Source organism: Rhopalosiphum maidis, chromosome 4 (genome assembly GCF_003676215.2).
Source record: "Rhopalosiphum maidis isolate BTI-1 chromosome 4, ASM367621v3, whole genome shotgun sequence".
Classification (NCBI taxonomy): Eukaryota; Metazoa; Arthropoda; class Insecta; order Hemiptera; family Aphididae; genus Rhopalosiphum; species Rhopalosiphum maidis.
This window is the reverse complement of record NC_040880.1, coordinates 53784306-53803937: the sequence shown is the minus strand read 5'-3', so window position 1 is coordinate 53803937 and position 19632 is coordinate 53784306. Positions and strand designations below refer to the sequence as shown.

At 27.0% G+C, this 19632-nt stretch overlaps 3 protein-coding genes across 6 annotated transcripts; 1 reads left to right on the top strand and 2 right to left on the bottom strand.

The window, feature by feature from the left end:
• Positions 1–1666: 1666 nt before the first annotated feature.
• Positions 1667–4611, bottom strand: LOC113557432 (DNA-directed RNA polymerases I, II, and III subunit RPABC4). Its single transcript, XM_026962952.1, has 3 exons — positions 4414–4611; positions 4178–4270; positions 1667–1819 (listed from the first exon to the last, which is right to left on the bottom strand). Exons 1-3 carry the CDS (start codon positions 4475–4477, stop codon positions 1797–1799), a joined length of 180 nt encoding a protein of 59 aa, XP_026818753.1. The 5' UTR covers positions 4478–4611; the 3' UTR covers positions 1667–1796.
• Positions 4612–5601: 990 nt separating this feature from the next.
• On the top strand, positions 5602–12058 carry LOC113556233 (protein unc-119 homolog B). Of its 2 annotated transcripts, XM_026961058.1 has the most exons (8): positions 5602–5719; positions 5894–5968; positions 10184–10391; positions 10864–10947; positions 11017–11133; positions 11213–11321; positions 11462–11634; positions 11703–12058. In XM_026961058.1, the coding sequence occupies exons 3-8, from the start codon at positions 10313–10315 to the stop codon at positions 11813–11815; spliced, it is 675 nt and encodes a 224-aa protein (XP_026816859.1). In that variant the 5' UTR covers positions 5602–5719; positions 5894–5968; positions 10184–10312; the 3' UTR covers positions 11816–12058. The 2 variants fall into 2 exon arrangements, with proteins under 2 accessions (XP_026816859.1, XP_026816858.1); XM_026961057.1 differs by lacking the exons at positions 5602–5719; positions 5894–5968 and having other exon boundaries at positions 9700–10391.
• A 504-nt stretch (positions 12059–12562) lies between these two features.
• LOC113556992 (valacyclovir hydrolase-like) lies at positions 12563–16767 on the bottom strand. 3 transcript variants are annotated; one of them, XM_026962252.1, is made up of 6 exons: positions 16617–16767; positions 15699–15792; positions 15428–15591; positions 14928–15337; positions 14030–14140; positions 12563–12851 (listed from the first exon to the last, which is right to left on the bottom strand). In XM_026962252.1, coding segments are annotated over exons 1-6 (813 nt in total). In that variant the 5' UTR covers positions 16650–16767; the 3' UTR covers positions 12563–12850. The 3 variants fall into 3 exon arrangements, with proteins under 3 accessions (XP_026818053.1, XP_026818054.1, XP_026818052.1); XM_026962253.1 differs by lacking the exon at positions 14030–14140; XM_026962251.1 differs by lacking the exon at positions 12563–12851 and having other exon boundaries at positions 12862–14140.
• Between the last annotated feature and the right edge of the window lie 2865 nt (positions 16768–19632).

The window sequence follows — 19632 nt, the reverse complement described above, 5'->3', positions numbered from 1 at the left end:
ATAAAAACACATTATATTTTATATTACGTATATCATTATACATTATATCATATTCGTCAAGTATAAAAAATAAATAGCAAAATATAATAAAAGTACAGTAAACATTTTTAGTACCTATCTTATAAAAATTTAAAAAAAATATGTTTAGGACTAACTGACCACCATGTTTCACAATCAGATGATGTAAAAGTTCCGATGTAGTGTCGTGAATTTTTCGAATTATTTTAATTTTAAGATGTGACCAAATGCATTCTATTGTCTGGGTGGGTATACTGCCAAAAAGTCCTAGGCAAAAAACTGTGGTTAAAAAGTCCGAAACATGTTTTTAATTATATTATTTTTTTAACGATGGTTAAATAAGCTGATGTCATAATATTAGTAACATTAATATTATTATTATTATAATTATGCCAATTTTTTTTTTTTTAATATTATACATACATAATATATATAGATCAGGGGTGGCCAAATTGCAGCTCGCGGTCTTATTTACAAAAACCAAAATTTTAATTTTTTTTGCATACTTTTACAAAAAAAAAAAAAATGTTTTTATCATTATTATTTTATAATTTCATATTTCGTGATTTGATATGTTTATCGGATGTTAGCTATCTTTATTATTTTTGTGGTATAAAAGTACAGATTAGATAGTTTGGCTCTTGATATAATTACATTAACGTATGTGGCTCACATACATAGTCATGTTGGCCACCCCTGATATAGATATAGGTACCGTACTTTTTAGCCTTAGGACTTATCTACAACGAACTTTTTATGCCTTGGACTAGTGGTCTTTTTTTACAGCGATTCGTCTGGGTGTTGGCGCCTGTTTGTATAATGGTTTGCAGTCAAGTGATTATATTCTTTATTTTATAAAACTTTATGGGGTTTCTATAGGGTTTTCCCAACATAATGAACCCACTGCAGCTTGCGGTAATATGCATTTGATAAACATATATTGATAATAATAATAATAATTGTAGATTGCCAACTACACGATTACACCTATATAGTACCTATAAGCTATAATACGATATAGATCACCTGATACACCTAAAAAAGAGGTAGCAAATCATCCGCTACACGAATGCCGTCACGGAGATCTTAGCAAAACATATTAAATGATAATCAAATCATAAATGGTATTTTGTTATATTACTCATTTTTATAATAATTTGAATAAACAAATTTTACCTATTACAAAACTAGTGGTCAATGGACAGTGGTGTAGACGAGTAGTCAAATTCATTGTAGTTATATGCAAACCCCACCTGTTTAGTTTATTTGATAATAATACATTGCAACAAAATAAATAAAATAAATACAAATCATAGTATTATATTTATATACAGGTATAGTCATAAAGAAATTGTATTAAAACTATTTAAACTGACAAAAGCACAATATAATAATACTTGCCTATATATGTATTTTATTACTAATTCCATCAAATAAAATAGCTTTATATATTCTAAAAGTTGTATTATCAAAACCTAAAAAAAGTTTTCATCATTTGAATACCTGTGTAACTAATTCAAAGTTTCCAACTCAATTAAAAGACAAATTTGTTCTGATATGGTTTTTCTTCATTCAAGAATCATTTATTTCTGAAAGTACTTACGTTTAATTCAAAACAGAGATTATTTAAGAAAATTAATACATTATAGTACGTTATAAAACTTCTTAACACTTATAATTTTCATACAACAAAATTAAAACATACAATTTTAAAAATAAAATTGTTTATTATATCTTATCATCGTTGTTTCTGTACACTTCATATTGCTGGAAAATGTTCATCGAGCATTAAAAACGACCACTGAAAAAATTTTACTAAGGAAAATTGTACTAAGTGTTTTGATTAAATTATAAGCGCAATACGCCAATACAATATTTACATATAATAGTACTTTCTATTCAAAATGTAGTATCAGAAAATATTGCCACATTAATATTTAACTTATTGAACAAATAGTTTATTAGATTAGTTTGAGTATTAATGAAGCCACAACGGAACAGCGAGAAAATAACCCACATTAGTATTTTTATATGAAGTAAATAATGTATAAAAAAAATAATAATAAATATAAGACCAAAATCAATAACCTGAATATTTAATCTACAGTTTAAATTATTAATTAAAGAATTGAAAAAAATATATTTTATTCTATGCAGTATACAATATACATACATAATTTAAAGAATTATACTGAATAAATAATTGGATTTGTTTTAGTAAATAATATGTTTTTTTTTCAATTCAATTTATTTAAGTAGTATATTAACCCTGGCAAAATATAATAAAAAATTATTTAGATCAATAGACGGAGTACTTGACAATTTATTTTACACATTTTCCTATTTAAATACATTCCAAAACCTTTACATTGAAATAAAATAAACACTCAATATGTCCATTTTACAAAAGTATTTCAGATTTATAATTTGATTTTTTTTTTATATATATATTATTCAATAATTAATTACCTTAATAGAAAATCATTAATAATAAAATTAGAAAATATTTTAAGGTGGCACAAATAGATAAATCAATAGCCAATAATTTATTTATACTATTAAGTATGCATAGTATAAGCAGAATAAAAAAATACAAGCAAGTATAATGGAAAACCAATCACTTTCAACTATGAATATAATAAAAAATTCAGCTTTTAGTATACAATAATTTAAATTATTTGTAAACCACACAACAATAAACATGTGAATTGAATTGTGGGCAAGTTATATAGGGCTTAAAACTTATTTTAAACATATTTGAAAATAAATGGTTATGCTAATAAATCTGAAATTATAATATAAACCAGTATTTCTCAACCTTTGTATTATGGAAACACACTATTAAAATATTCCATGCTTTGCATCACTAAAAAAATAAAAATAATTAGTAATATTTAAAATTCAATTGATAATGTAAAATCAAAAGTAACAAAGACAAAATATAATATAAAAAATAATGATAAATTTCTATAACATAACTTATTTCATATATAATCATCATAGAAATTATATCAAATACCTATTTTTGTAAACCGTGTCAAAATTTTTTGTAAATTTAATGTTATACTTTGCGACACATTTGGATTTATCCAGCGACACACTGGTTGAAAAACACTAATATAAATAGTAAATGGTGTTGTTACACTTAAATTGTCTATAAAGCACAATAAAGCACATATAGTTCTACAGTTAAAATTAAAAAAAGTTATTATTAGTTTGCAGCAAACTCTCAGATGATATTTGATTGTAATATTGTTTATCACTAATTAATTAAAAATTAAAAGCAAAGTTAAAAAAGAAAAAATGACCAAGTACCTAGAAAAGTAAATAACATTAAATCATTTAAAATTTGTTTATTCATTTTTCTTATATACTATTTTTTTAATTAAGAAAAATATTTGTTGACAGATGACACCAAATTGGGGGGGAGTAGCTGAACTATGTTAATAAATAAAAATGTGTTACAATAATGAAATTGAAACAAAAAGTTTTAACAATGACTAACAAGCTAAGGTAAAATCTAAAAATAATATTCATATTATTTATTGTATTTTATATCTGAGAATAATAAACTATTACACCAGAATAATTTATTTAAAATACATTTTTATATTCTTAGGATGCTGGATATATTTACGAGCCCAAACATTGAATTTCAAAAATTATTTTGATATTAATAATTGTTATTAGTTATTAATCGGATTAATATGTGTTAATTAGGCTATATTGTTCTGTACAAAAGTATAATAATTTAATTGAAAGTTTCATCCAAGTTATGCAAACAAATATTTATTTGCTAAGTGATAAACCTGTATAGTAGTTTTATTGTATACACGGGTTTCGCATAACATACTAATACATTTTGGAAACCGCTGACTTAATTTATTTGATAAAATGTTAGTTTAAATAGTTAAAATGCAGTTATATTACATAGACTGAAAGTTTAGGTCATAACCCAAAACCTTGATGCACACACAACTACCTACTGATTTGATGTAGTGGATAAAATGTTTGCACAGTTATCATTTATATGTAAGTCGAACACAGAAAGCTTAACACTCGACTTGTTTAAACTATTTAATTATCACAATTACAGTAGTACAGTACCAAAGCGTACACAATTAAACATGTTAAACTGTTCATAATTTCAAAAGGATACATCTTTTTGTTCGTTTCTTGTACATGATTCGATAACCACACTCTCTGCATCGGATTGGGTCTTTAGGTTTCATTTCGTTTTCGGCCTGACACGCTGTCATTGTTCACATATAATAAACAAAAATAAAATATTAAAATAGAATCAAAAACGGAATTGCCAATGTCTATAGTCGTACAATAACAACAGATGAAAGTTGCTGTCTAAACACAGCGAATATAATGCATTTTTATAATTACCTCCACAAATGTAAATGAGTGCTTTTTTGGGGGCATCGTCTGGCGTTTCGTTTTCGGTGATCATCGTGTACGCCGGTTTTCGTCAATCGTTTATAACTAATAATAACGCAATAACTACAATAAGCATTAGTTTTTAATACTTATATTTGCAATTTGCATTGCCGCGAGTCGCGACGCCGACCACTGTTATCTATGACCGTATCAGTTATCACTGAATCGTCTGAAACGATTTTCAAATATTTACCACACGTGCGAGTGTGTAGTTGTTTCCAAGGAAGTGGAGTCGATAGCGCGGGGAAATTTAAAACAGTGTTTTATACGTGAAGATCATTATTATAATAATATCATATTAAATAATAATTATTAATTACTAATAATATGTGTTTACAGCTTTTAATTTTGAAATCATATTAGTAACACGGAGCGAAGTTATTAAGAATAATTATCGTTAGATGGTAGTCCGTACCATTATTATTTTTTTATTTGAAAAAAGAACTAAAATTAATTTAAAAGCAATTTTATCTTCTTAGCATATTTTTGTGCTGACATAAAATAGTTTTGTTGAAAACAATAAAAATATATTCTAATTATATGAAGTTTAAGAACATAATATATAAGTATAGAACTTGCACATATATTTTAATTTAATTTAATCAAAGTAATTCAAAGAATATTTACAAACTAAGAACTTTTTTTTTATGTTATTAGTTTATTACTTATTAAGTTATTATATAATATATTATTTTAGTTTAGTAGGCATCAGTCTCCACTATGTTTCCGTTTAAGCTTTTAAGTTGATAGTTAGAATTTATAGGTTGTATATTTGATAAAATATGTAATATTAATACTGCTTTGTCTTTTGTTCGAGTTTGTAGTTTTATAAGTAAAATATGTTAAGTGAATAAACACATGATTGGCTGATTTGATTTTAAATTCTGTGTGACGGGTGGAATACACGGCTGAAATCAAAATACATTAATAGTTATCATACGCAATATAAATTATTAACTGATAATGAACAGCAAATTGACATTGTATCAACAAGCAGTTAAGAGAAGGCATTTACGCCAACAAATCGTTCAGTCGTCTTTATAATATAAATAAAAGTCAAGGTCTCATCCCCACCCAATAATAATGAATAACAATGTTAATAAGCTGCACTTCTAGGACTTTATAACGATGACACGGTGACACGACGGGTACTCTGCAGGACCACATTTTACGACGATTGATTCAATTATTATACAGTATTACAGACTACAGTGTAATATATCGATTAATATGGTTACACGGAAAACGGTTATAGGTTAGAACATTAATGTTAATAATATTATATTATGCATTTTAGCTTAATCTTACATTCTTATTGTACATTTGCTTATAACCGGATGGCCAACAGAGCACTCTGAGCACTGCTAGATGCACGTTTTTGTTGTGTATAACTATAGTATTGAAATTGATTGATTTTTTTCCAATAAAGGATGTAGCTGATCGCTGAAGGAAGGCATTGCTAACGAAGTTCCCTGTTCAGCATATCTCTATATAAATAACACAGGTACGTGATTTAAAAAATATGAAGTAATTCTAGCTAAGGGTATGCCCTAGATTCGTTTCATACCATTTTGAGAAATTAATATTTGTACTTATGTATATTTATTATTTATGGATTTTGGTCAACTAATTATCACTGTAAAATATATAATGTTTTTTTTTTTGCAATATATATTAGGTACAATACGTCAACGCATGCCTTGTATATTTTAAACGAACAATTTAATGGAATTTTTTAATTAAATATAGGTATTTATCAATTGGTTTAGTGAAATAATTAAATGTCGATGTCTATACTTAATAGTTAATGATGTTGATGAATTAATAATTTGTCAGGTTTATTTTCTGGGGATTAAAGCAGTAAGTTGAATTGCGACTGCAGCCATTACACATTTACACTACACTACACAAATTCATATATTAATTACAGGGTATTTAAAAGAAAATTAATGCAGTATATTAATTATAAATTATAATTTATTTTAAGACAATTTCGATACTTAATTTATTAATTTAGTAAAATAAATAACAATACAATAATTATTACTAAAAATTATCCAGAACTTATATATTGCAGTAATCATCATTTAAAAATTACTGCAATTTTTTAATATTATTTTTCATTTTAAAAAGTTGTTATGTTTTTCCATAACAATTTTCGGCATGCTTGAATAATTTAACTTAAATTAGAAAAAATACTATTGCGTTTTCTTTTGGTATTTCACTATTCACTAAGCTCAGACTGAGAATGTTTAATAACTGTCAAGGCTGGGATCTAGGAATAAGTCTTGCGTTTTTTTCTTAAATTTATTTTGAACAAAATTTAATTTTGTAGGTAGGTATTATAAAATTTATATATTTTTTTATTTTTGTGGTAACGATATATAGTACAATTTCTTCAAACAACTTGAATTGATACGATATTGATAAAACACTATATTTTTGGATTTATCTAATTTGAATTGTGGTTTACTATCATCCCATTAAATGAAAATCAGTAGAATTTATCTTTTACATCGATATTCCCTTTAATATTGACTGTCAAATCATAAAAATTGTAAGTTTTTTTTTAAATTTTGAAACGTTATTGTACAATATTTTTATTAATTGAGAAATCATAATGATAGTCTTTCATTTATTTTTACTGGTCAAAAATGTTTTCTACCTAAATAGTTTAATACTTGAAAATCGATGGAATTATTTACACGCACGCATGTCGCACGTAATATTAAACCTGCTGGGTAATAAGGAAATATGTACGTTTTTTTAAAAAAAATCTATTTTTTCGAAAATTTTACAATCAATGAATCAAGTATTAGATAGGTAATCCAAACGGTAAACGAAGTAGGTAGAGTTTAATAACTGAACTATACAACATAATAATAAAAAAATCTATCCTTGTAATTTTATATTTATAACCTATACAACAATTCTTCGTTCAATTTTCTTTTAAGCAAAACGAATGCATAATAATTAATATTTGATTACATAATATTGCTTTTTGTTAATTTTTCTTGTTTACGTAAAAAAATGTTTTTTTTTCTATATTATCTGTTTCACTGTCTGTTTTTATTTGTTCGATGCTATTTATGCTTAGATAATCTTCACTACCTTTTTCATATTAAATGTTAATAAATTATAATTATAGTTACCAATCTCATGTATTTAAAAAATATTCAAGGATTGTTTTTATTTCTGTATAATAGTATATAATTGTAAATAATACATTATTATACATATCACATTTTAGCATATATATATACTATAGTATATACGTCATTATTCGTTCCGATTAAATAAGTGAGTGTCTGATGAGTGATGACTGTGGCTGTATATTTATCTGCCGAGTTGAGAGTAGGTACGAGTAAATTTAAATTATAATATATAGGTTATAAGTTTATAAATTACATATTACTATTTACTATATCCTGCTCAACTGTTGTGCATTGTTAAAGCTATTTTGAATGGTACTCATATATGAAAAGTAAAAATTAAAATTTTAAATAGTATAGGACTACGCAGGTACCATTAGTTCAACGCACGATTTTATCGAGCTTATCGGTGTGTACGTAATTTGGAGTACAGTCGACTCGTCGCGTCATCATTATTCATTATATATATATATATATAATTTTATCAGAATATTACTTATTATATTTTTCTTTAAAAAGAACGCCAAATGAACTGTCTATTAAATATAAGGTACCTAATCGTCGATCAAAATTAATGACAGGTACTTAACCTATAGTTTTATTTGCCAAAATCACTGTAAAGAATATTTTAGAAAAGAATGCTCATATAAATATATAATACTTATAATACGAGAAGTTGAAAAATACGGATATACACATAATATACAGTGAAAATGACAAATGTGTACTTTACGTATTCGACTTTTTAATCGTAAGATATTAATGACAAAGGTTGTGAATTTAATGCACTTAAAAACTATTAAATATGCATGCATATATGCACTAAAAACTGACAAAATATGCTTAAAAATGTGCTAAAAAACTATTAAATTTTAACTTTTATTTTTATATTTTCATTAAAAATTTTTTTATTAATTTTACAATTAAACAAAGAAATCAACGCAAATAAAAATAATATTTGAACACAGGCACGACGCATGTTGATCAATGGATCACATCAAACTAAAAACGATTGTCTAACGATTTTTGTCATCTGTTATGTACGACTTGTATGAGATTTGATATCAGTAAATTAATTTAATTTCGACATCAATAGTACAATAGTCAATAATACACGTTAAATACCTTATTAAAAATAGAATAGTATGAAAAAAAGCATTTATACATACAAAACCTTAAAACATACATTTTTATGCCCTAACCCATGAAATATGCAAAAATATCGTAATATCGTAAATATCGTATTTTGTTTTTAAATTCAAAACTTGAAATCGAAAAAAAAATGAATAATTATTTTATTTATATGTAAACTAAAACGAATATAAATATAATATATTATTTAATTTTTATTATTTTTATATTGTATATAATATATAATATTCCATAACTCAAAATATTATAATCCAATTTTACAAGAAATGACCGCAACTAATTAATATTTTTTAATAATTTATAGACTATCAGGACACTATCAGGGTCGTAATATGCTATATGCAAGACTAAAAATCAGTTAATCAGTACGGTTCTACATATAGGTACAATCTAGACGCCTAATAACAGTGGCTTAGTCGTAATAGTTTAAGGCTTATAGACTATACTACTATAGAATAAAATATATTGCATGTCATTAAATCCTTTTATTAAATTATAATTTATAAATTCAAAACAATTATGTAGATACTTGATGGTAGCCGATAGGCATGTAAGACCATCGATTAATGGTAAGACTGTAGGAGGTATACTACTGTCGGTTGCATACGAATGTCAAATTGCTTTCCCGATATGAAAATTGTGATTTAGTTTACTATACCAGATAATAGTTTATGTCTGTTATGGGTACTATATAGGGTTGTAGGCATAGAATAAAGATTAGAGTAGGTAGTAGGTAGGCACGGTATCCAGTGGCGTATCCAGGGGACACACGGGGGTCATGGCCCCTCTCATTGGCAGTATTTGCTATTTTTTGTTTGTATTAAAAACATAAAATAGTTTGTTTATTTTTTCTTCTTGGGAATTGGGAGTATATTTGGTGAAATTTTGTCATGTATTTTTGAGCTATAAATTACTAATTTCAATTTTGTCCCGATTTCGACAACCTGTAGTCACTTGATCCGTCGACTAGAGCGCGTCAGCTGCCGTACTCATCGGTCAACGATCAATCATCGACGTGAAATGATAAGTGATAACAGATAACGATTAAGGGCGAACGCGCGCGCGCGTGAGTGATCTAACGACTTCTACCCGCGGGGCGCGGGCTGAATGACTGGTGTTTTGCGTAGGTTGTTATGCCCGTGGGGTTAATGTGTTTTTTCTAGATCATTGACCCCTATTATTATATTACCCCGTTCGCGTTTTTTCCCTCTACCTTTTTTTTATTATTATTACTATTATTCCATTTGCGCACATAATACCTACTCGTGTCACTCCGAGACAATGACAAGTGCGAAATAAACCGTCTGGGTTAGTGGGTTGTGCCATTATTCCCGATTCCGAACTAAGCCGGGCATAAAACCATCATTATAATTCTCAAAGACACAACATTTGTTAGGTTTAAATATTTTCCACAGTTTTTCATTTTCTTTCGTCCACTTAACTATCTACGCGGGGAAATCATTGTTGTTGACCAAGTCAACAGCAAGATGGAATCTAACTGTTGACAGCTTACACCATACCGTGTTGGTGTTCATCGATAAAGCATGATATCTGTTGGGACGAATTCAAAAATGGCCAGTAACAGGACTAATGCTGCCACCTCCGCTGCCTCCAATGACGATTGTGAGTACTCAACACTATTATTTGTACTTAGCTCTTACCACTTAAGTTACTTACTAAAATCAATTGAGCTACAAACAAAAAAATAGTAGTACCCTCATAGAGTTGAAATTTTGCAATCATTGGGAACCTTAATAATTTTAATTTATAGCTAATAAATGCACTACTTTTATATTGACCAATCAACACTAAAAAAAAAAAAAAATTAAATTAACACTTATAATTAATCCACTGATCAGTTTTCTTAGTAATTATTATGTGCAATTGTCACATATTGCTTTAATTCAATTGTTTATATAATTTTCTGTTATAAAGTTTTGAGGATTATTAAGGATTTTAATAAAATATTGTAATTTATTATATCAACAATATTATTGATGACATTAATATTTCTAAATACAAAAATATTTTAAGAATTGGCTTGTTAAGGTAATTATCAAACTAGTATTTATAAACTTAAATTTTTGTTTTATAGCAGAACAAGCAGCTGAACAAATTATACGTAAAAAAACTATAATATCACCAGAAGATGTATTGACTTTGCCTAAAATTACAGAAGGTAATGTATATAAATATTTAGAATAAAACTAGTATGATTTCATTTATTTGTATAATTTTATTTGTACAGGGTATTTATGTGCTCCAGATGCAAATATATATAATATAGACTTTATACGTTTTAAAATACGTGACCTTGATACAGGCATGGTTTTGTTTGAAATTGCCAAGCCTTCTGTAATACTTGGTATGTTTATACTGATTTAATATATAATAATATGTGTATTGGATTAATGTTATTTAATAGTATGATATTATGTATTTAGAAGACAATCAAACTGAAGGAAAAGTAGAGGAAACAGATCTAAATAGTGGCCGATTTGTACGCTATCAGTTTACACCAAAGTTTCTTAAACTGAAATTGGTTGGAGCAACGTAAGAATTGTAATAAATATTTTTTTGCTTCATTTTATTCTATAGTACATCTTTCAGTTAGGGTTCATAAATTCATTTTTGTAAAATCTTATGGTCTTAAATTATAATATTAACTTTTTATGTATTTAATTTTCATCTAGCGTGGAATTTACTGTGGGAAGTAAGCCAGTTAACAAGTTTCGCATGATTGAACGTCATTATTTCCGCAACAAATTATTAAAGACATTTGACTTTGAATTTGGTTTTTGCATACCACATAGCAAAAATACATGTGAACATATATACAAGTTTCCAAATTTGGATCCTGAATCAAGTATATATTTTAATTATTAATAAATATCTAATATGATTTTTAATAATGTTTTATCTTTGTATTTGCAGTTAAGGAAATGATCCAAAATCCATTTGAAACTAAATCAGACAGTTTCTATTTTGTTGAAGACCGACTTATAATGCACAACAAAGCTGAATATGCATATAATGGTGGAGTTTAGTAGAACTGAGACAACCTATTTTATGTTCATTGAACATGTTAACATTTCACGGTTTTTTTTACTTAATATTTATTCTAACATGATTTTTACATCATATTGTGTGGTCACTTTTGTCACATTTTTTGAAATGGAGTTGCACCTTATACTCCAACAAAGTTTGCTATTCTTTTAAAATATATTTGAACTCAAATATCACAGTGTTCTATGAGTATAAGACATAGTATTATACATTATTTATTATTATTGTTTAAGTTACTAGAGTTGTTATTTGTTATGAATTTCATTATTCCATTATAATTGATAAAAATCAATCACAATTATATTTTATTTCTGTGAAAAAAAGAGATTCACTTTTATTAATAAATATTTATTATGGAATATACAAAATATTAAACAGAATAAGACATTTTTGCAATTCATTCAAATTGAGTTTTTGATTAATATATATTATATAAATTTAATTTTTTTTCTGTTTATTATATGATCAAGTTTAAACTATCTTTTAATTGTTATACTTAATCTTCATTAAATTAAATTCAAGCAATATTAATTCAATTTTGAATTGGTAAGTCTTAATAATATATTAATGCGCTGAAATCATACACATTTATATAATACATCAATTATTTATTGCATACTTTTAATGTGTAGTATGCTCTATTTATTTTGTGATCTCTAAAAATAAAATAATATAATTACATTCCTATAAAAAAAATGTGGTATTTATTAATCATGATTCATGGCATATTACAATGTTTTGTCAAGTTTACAAGTTAAATCAATTTTAATAGTGTTAAATTAATTTAACTTAATTAAAACATTATTAGGCCTTCAAACTTAATATCTTCTTTTAAAATTAAGTTCTATTCAATGGTCACAATGTAGCATTTAAATGCATGATAAGTGGTGGTGATTAGTGGTTACCATGCACCACTCAGCTTACTGTATGGTAGAAAGAAAGTTATCCACTATCAAAATAAGCTTTAAGAGGTGCACAAAATGTAGAAGATGCTTGCCATTTGGAAATATTTCAAGTCTATAAAAAAAAAAAAAAAAAAATCCATGATCAGAAAATAATAAATAACTAAAAATAGTTACTAATTGACAATTGCCATGTTATGTATAGTGTTGGTAATAATGTCTTAGCAGCTTGAAAGATTATGGCATTTAGAGTATATATTAGGAGCATAATCCTAATATTCTTCTACTTATTTTAACTTTTAAGTTTATCAATATTTTTATATTTATCAAATTTATGCTGTCTAGTTATTTCTTTTTTATAAACACTATAGGTATTCTTGATAGTTATAATTCATATGTTTTTTTGATACCTAGATACTAGTTTACAATCTAAGGTACAAGTCAATCAACAATTACAAAATATAAAAATTACAAGTATATTTTATGATTAAGCTAGTCTCTAAAATAAAAATGATTACAGTGTTAATAGGAGTTTACGGATTCAGTATTGAGAATGGAGTAGAGATTGAAAGAAATATTAAAGTTTTTAAGAAAATTAATTAAAATGAGCTTTTTAGCCTGCAGAGCAGGGCATTATAATTTAATTAATTGAGGATGAAAATAAATGACTTGACACAAAGTAGGTATATGTGGCGGAGATAGATATGAGAGTTGAAGTGTTTGGGATTTAAAGCTTGAAGGCATGGCAGAGAGTCAAAAGCTATCAAATTATTCAATTTATAGATAAAATTCATATGACGTTATACCTTAATAAGTCTTAGAAGTTGAAAACAAAAGTACAAATTTGATAAAATTTGTTAAGATTACAAACTAAATGATTAATAGTAGAATAATTTTTTTCCTAAGTTCCTAACACTAAAGTTAGTTACAATACGGGATATTAAATATTTTGATTAAGAATTGGTAGGTAATAGAATTATGTCGGGCATGAAAGATTGTAACTTTAATTTTTATGCAATTTTATTCATATCGCACGAGGTCTCGTAGACTTTGAGCTCTTCGTTAGTGACATACGCGTTGCAACTCCACAGAACTACCTATAAAATGTGGTATTTATTAATCACGATTCATGGCATATTAATATATTACATGTGCTTTGTCGAGTTTACAAGTTAAACCAATTTTAATAGTGTTAAATTAATTTAACTTAATTAAAACATTATTATTAGGCCTTCAATCTTAATACCAATGATACACAATGAAGCATTATAAGTTGTGGTGATTAGTGGTTACCATGCACTACTCAGCTTCTGTTTGATAGAAAGAAAGTTATCCACTATCGAAACAAACTTTAAGGGGTACATAATATGTATATAATGCTTGCCATCTGGAAATATTTCAAGTCTGTAATACAAAAAAAAAAAAAAAATTATGATCAGAAAATAATAGATTAGATTACTAAAAGTAGTTACTATTTCACTAATTGGCAATTGTCATGTTATGTATAGTGTTGGACGTTGGTAATAATACCTTAGTCAGAATTATGTTTGCAATTGGAAACATTGTTGCATTTAGGGTATATATTAGGAGCATAATCAGACTTATGGTATGAAATTATTTATTTTTTAATACACTATATTATATTAGGTAATCATGATAGTCATAATACATATTTTTTTTTCAGCTAGATTAAAATGAGCTTTTTAGGTTGTAGAGTAAACAATATAATTTAATTGATTGAAATTGAAAATAAATTACTTGATACAAAGTAGGTACAACTGAAGATAGATATGAGAGATGAAGGTGTTGAGATTAAAAGCTGGAAGATATGACAAGAGTCAGAGGCTATAAAATAATTATTCGAGTTATTATAAATTCATATATTATACTTATACTTTAATAAATCTTAGAATTGGAAACAAAACTACAAAGGAAAGTAGGACGTTTACATAAACAGCAAAATATTATAAGTTAATAAGTAAAACAATATACATTATATATTATTATATCTTTATTTTTACCCGATTTTATCCAATTGACAATTATTTTGACAATTAATTATGTACCAATTAAAATTGTAAAAAATGCGTCGTGCACTTACCCATGAAACACACATTGAACACACTGCGGTTACCTGTGACTACCACTACCCACACTTATTAATTATTGCCTTAATATAACTTGTACTTACGTCGAGCCCTTGATGTGATTGTGCAGGTATACGGCGTGTTCGACCGGTACGAGCGCGTCCTCTGTTCCGTGCAGGATGAGGGTGGGCGCGTTTATTTCGGCCAATACTCCGCGGCACACGTCACCGGCATCGTCGTTGAGAATTTTCCAGAAGGCGTTTATCCACCCGCACCAAGTTTTCGACACGTACTCCTCGCCGTACATTTCGAACTGCGGTAGTCTCCTAGCATCGGACCACGTGCGAACGTCGCGCGTCGTCTCGTAGACATCGAGCTCTTCGTTAGTGACATACGCGTTGCAGCCCCACACAACTACCTTGTCCACTCGGTCGGAGGCTTTGGACGCTGCGATCAGAGCGGTGCATCCACCGTTGCACCAGCCCAACACCGAATACTTGTCGATGTCCAAAGCCTGCATTCGAAACAGAGAATACAACCATCACCGTCACTACATGTAAATATTTAAGCGTACCAATAATAATATGATGATATTAGATATTACCTCCATGAGGGCAATGGCGCAGTCAGCGTCACGGTATAAGAATCCCGGTGAAAAATCTCTGTTCGGCGGTCGACTGAAACCATAACCCGGAGGATCCCATAGGTATATTGTATATTTTTCTCTACTGAGGTGTTCCGTCAGTGGTCTAAAATTAACGACTTTACCTAGAGAAATAAATACCTTATAATATTACAATATAGAATATTTCAACATTGTCAAACACTCAAACATTTTATTAGACTGAGACAATGTATTATTTTAGATGCTGTACCTAATGTTCCCGGAAAAATCAATAATTTCTGTGGTCCGTTTCCAATTTTAAAGTAGTGTATCTCGAAACCTTTGACTTTGATTTTCGTCGAAATCTGTATAACAGAAATTTGTTTAAAAATATAATTTTCGTTATTATTTTTAAAATAGATATTTCATAAAATATTTTAATGACGACATTTAATTGCTAATTAAGGTACAATGTTACGTAACATTATCTATAATTAAAAAATTATTGAATTGATGTGATATCAATTTTGATGTCGGTAATTATAATATTAGACCAAAACACTGATAAAGCTAACCAATGCTAACAATGTCTGACCAAATTTTTTTTTCCTTAAAATATTTTATAAAGTCGGGGACAAGTGAATATTTTATATCATAAACAATATTTGTCGGTTAAATGTATATTAAAATAGATCAATCACATTCGAAAATATATACATAAAAAAAAAATGATAATTAATTTTTAGTGATTTATGAACAGATATCATATAACTTAGTATAAATTGGTCGTACAGCGATTGTATAGTGGTTAATAGACTTGTTCGATGAAGATGCGTTTTATGTATTTTTAAAATTATAATTCCATTCGACGTGATATCGGCAATATTTGCTTCTGAGCTAGTCATAACAAACAATGATGATAGGTATGAAACAATTATAGATATGAATATTTTAAAAATAATTCATTGATTGTTTTTTTACATGGTCTACTGATGAATAAAATCATTAAGAAAAATGTTCAATAAAAAAAATATATTTGAAATAATATCAAAAATATTTCATGCTGAAAGTATTTAAATTTTAAATACTTAAACTTGAAAATTTTACAACATTGTATAAAGTGTATAGGTTCAATTGTCCAAGGATTTAAGATGAAGTATATTTAATAATTTTGTAGATGCATCATTACCATCTCTGTCGAAACTGTGATTTGTTGGTCCATCGCGAACAACGACGAATTAGTTTTGAAAAAATAGAAAAAATATTTGTATGTCTTTTGAAATACCGTAATACTGTTTTACTGCTAAAAGACCTCACACCTTCTCATACTCGGCGGCAAAGCTAACTGTCGAATGCCTGTGTGTCGAGTGCTGAGTACTGCCGGTCAAGCCGTCACCACGAGTAACAACTTGTCTGACCAGTATTTCAGTTTCTTGTTTAAATTCTGGTTTCACAATAGTTTCTATGATTACTATAGATGTACTATTAACTTGTTATGAGTTAATGATAAAATGTAAATTATATTATCATCTTTAAAGTGGAATTGTGTCTTGTGTGTTCGATTCGTTAATTGTTTAGCTATAAAAAACAATTATTAATAATTTAGAGTTTAGGTTTGCAAATAAAAATCTTCAGATGGCCAAAGTCCATTGATTATTTTCTGAATATAGATTATGAAAATAGTTAACATTTTATTCAACATTAATGGGTGCATATTAGAAAAGTTATCAAGTATCTAACGTAATATAATTAATACTGTTTAGTTTTTAGAAAGTTTAAAAATATTCTATGATTTTAGGACATAATAAATTTGAATATGGGTGCTTAAATACAGAAATGCATTGAAGAACTATTTAAAAAACAGTTAGATGACATAAAAAAAAAAAAATACAAAATAAAAAAGTATTTCTAAATTTATACAAATTAATGCAGGTTGTATTAACCATACCTATCAGTTATGCAACATGTAACGAAGTCTTTCTTCAATGAGGATGTTGAAAAATTGGTTGCGACTTGCGAAGCAGCATGTTAAAGCAGCGCTTCACTAATTATTAATTTAAGTATCATACATATTGAGAAATACTTAGCTAATGACATTGTTTCTTAAGAAATATTAAACAAATTTACAAATATTGATAGAAATGATGTTTAACACTCACTATAATAAAAAAATGAACTGTGTCATATTTTTTTTTCCATAATTGATATTGAAAATATAATTATAGTATAATCTAAATTCTGGGATTATGTAAAGTTGGGGGGGGGGGTGAGGGCTGAGCCCCCTACGACTTTGTAAACAATTCATAATTATAGCACCCCTAAGATTTGAACTCTCGTTGCGCCACTGCTCAACACAGCTAGTCGTTGTTGTCAACTACCGTGCAGCGTAAATATAAATATTTTGTAGAAAATATAAATTATTTACTGCTGTAATTCTTTTTTTGTGTGATGGCCCAAGGATTTCAAAAATAATTTTATAATTTTTTGTATTTTTTCAAAACACAAAAATTATTTCATTATACTCGCATTAATTAAAAATTATAATGTAAATATGACCTATGACTATATGAATATATAGTGAGTTTGCTTTAATTTAAATTATTTGTATTAAAATATACAACGAAATTGTTTTTATTTTGTCTAAGTACCTAGATTATATTTGTATTAGTATTTGCAATCAACTAACGATCCGCGGTTTTAAAGTTAGTGCTCAGTGCTAGTCAGTTACTGATGTATTATGATTTATTTTTTTCATTATTATTAAAATATACTTGAATTTAATTAGTATAACTAATGTATTAGGTACCTAAGTGTTTCGTCCTTGAATGTTTTAATATACAAACAAAAAAGGTATATTAGTTTCGTATGTAAGCATATAATTTCTAAAATTAATACTTAAACATAAAATTAGAATGAAGTATCTCCATTACTGCATTACTGCCTTTATTAGGATACCTCTTTACTCTTTAATTGTTTAGTGCAGCAACAGATGACCAAATGAAGAATTTTGTCAAAAAGAACATTAAATAAATTATAAATCACACATCATTATAATATTGCATAAATACAATATTTCATCAATGCATCCATTGTACTTCTCAGAAACTAAATTCATGACAAGAAATAGAGATTTAGATAAATAAGTAATATCATACAGTCAAATCAATAAACCAAAAATGCGTTGAAAATGTAATGTATTTTTATTACATTTTACAATATTTTATATTTTGTAAATACATGTGTACTCATGTAGTTTTACTGTTTATTATTATTTATTTTTTGCGTTTTGATTTGATAATTTGCAATCAGAAGTCTCGATGGATCAAATGTGACTACAATCACTTATCAGAACATTGTTGGTATTACAACAGTATCAACAACTAACAAGGTTACTATATGCCTCCTAAGTTAAAAACACTAATAATTCTTTTATGATTTCTTATCGTTAAGTATCGTCTTGAATTTTGTTAAATATTTTTATTATTAATGATAATTTATCTCGAATCGCATTCATAATCTTGTAGTAAAATTGATATTGGGCCAACTGTCTTTCCTCATAACTGCTAGTCGTTGATGTCAACGACCGTGTAGCGAACATATAAATATGTATTTTGGAGAAAATGTCAAGTATCTACGGAAATTATTTTTTTGGTATCACACAAATAATTATTAAACCATTACATAATTATCGCACCATTCAGTAACTAAACTAACTATAATGACAATTTCTTCAACCATTATAAATCTAGTACTCATATAAAGTAGCAAATTTTGAAAAAAATTGTTGTTCAAAAAATGATTATTTTTGTAGGTACGTAATAGTCTCTAAGGCAACTTTGTCTTTGTAACCAAGCTTATAATATGTATATATTTTTAAACGTTAAGAGTTAAAGCAACTTTGTCTTTGTAACCAAGCTTATAATATGTATATATTTTTAAACGTTAAGAGTTAAAAAGATAATAAGATATCCATTATTTGAACATATTTGGTTAAAAATTTAAATAATAATGACTTTTTTTAACACCTATTATTTCCCGTACTAAATAATAGATCTTATCAATGACATATTTAAGACCTTAAATTTATGACATTGGCCCCTCCTCCAAATATAATATAATATAATAATATATTAGTTGTAAATACGCCACTTCTCATATTTTTCTAAAACGTTTTGAATATTTATAATTTTATTCATAAAGTGTTT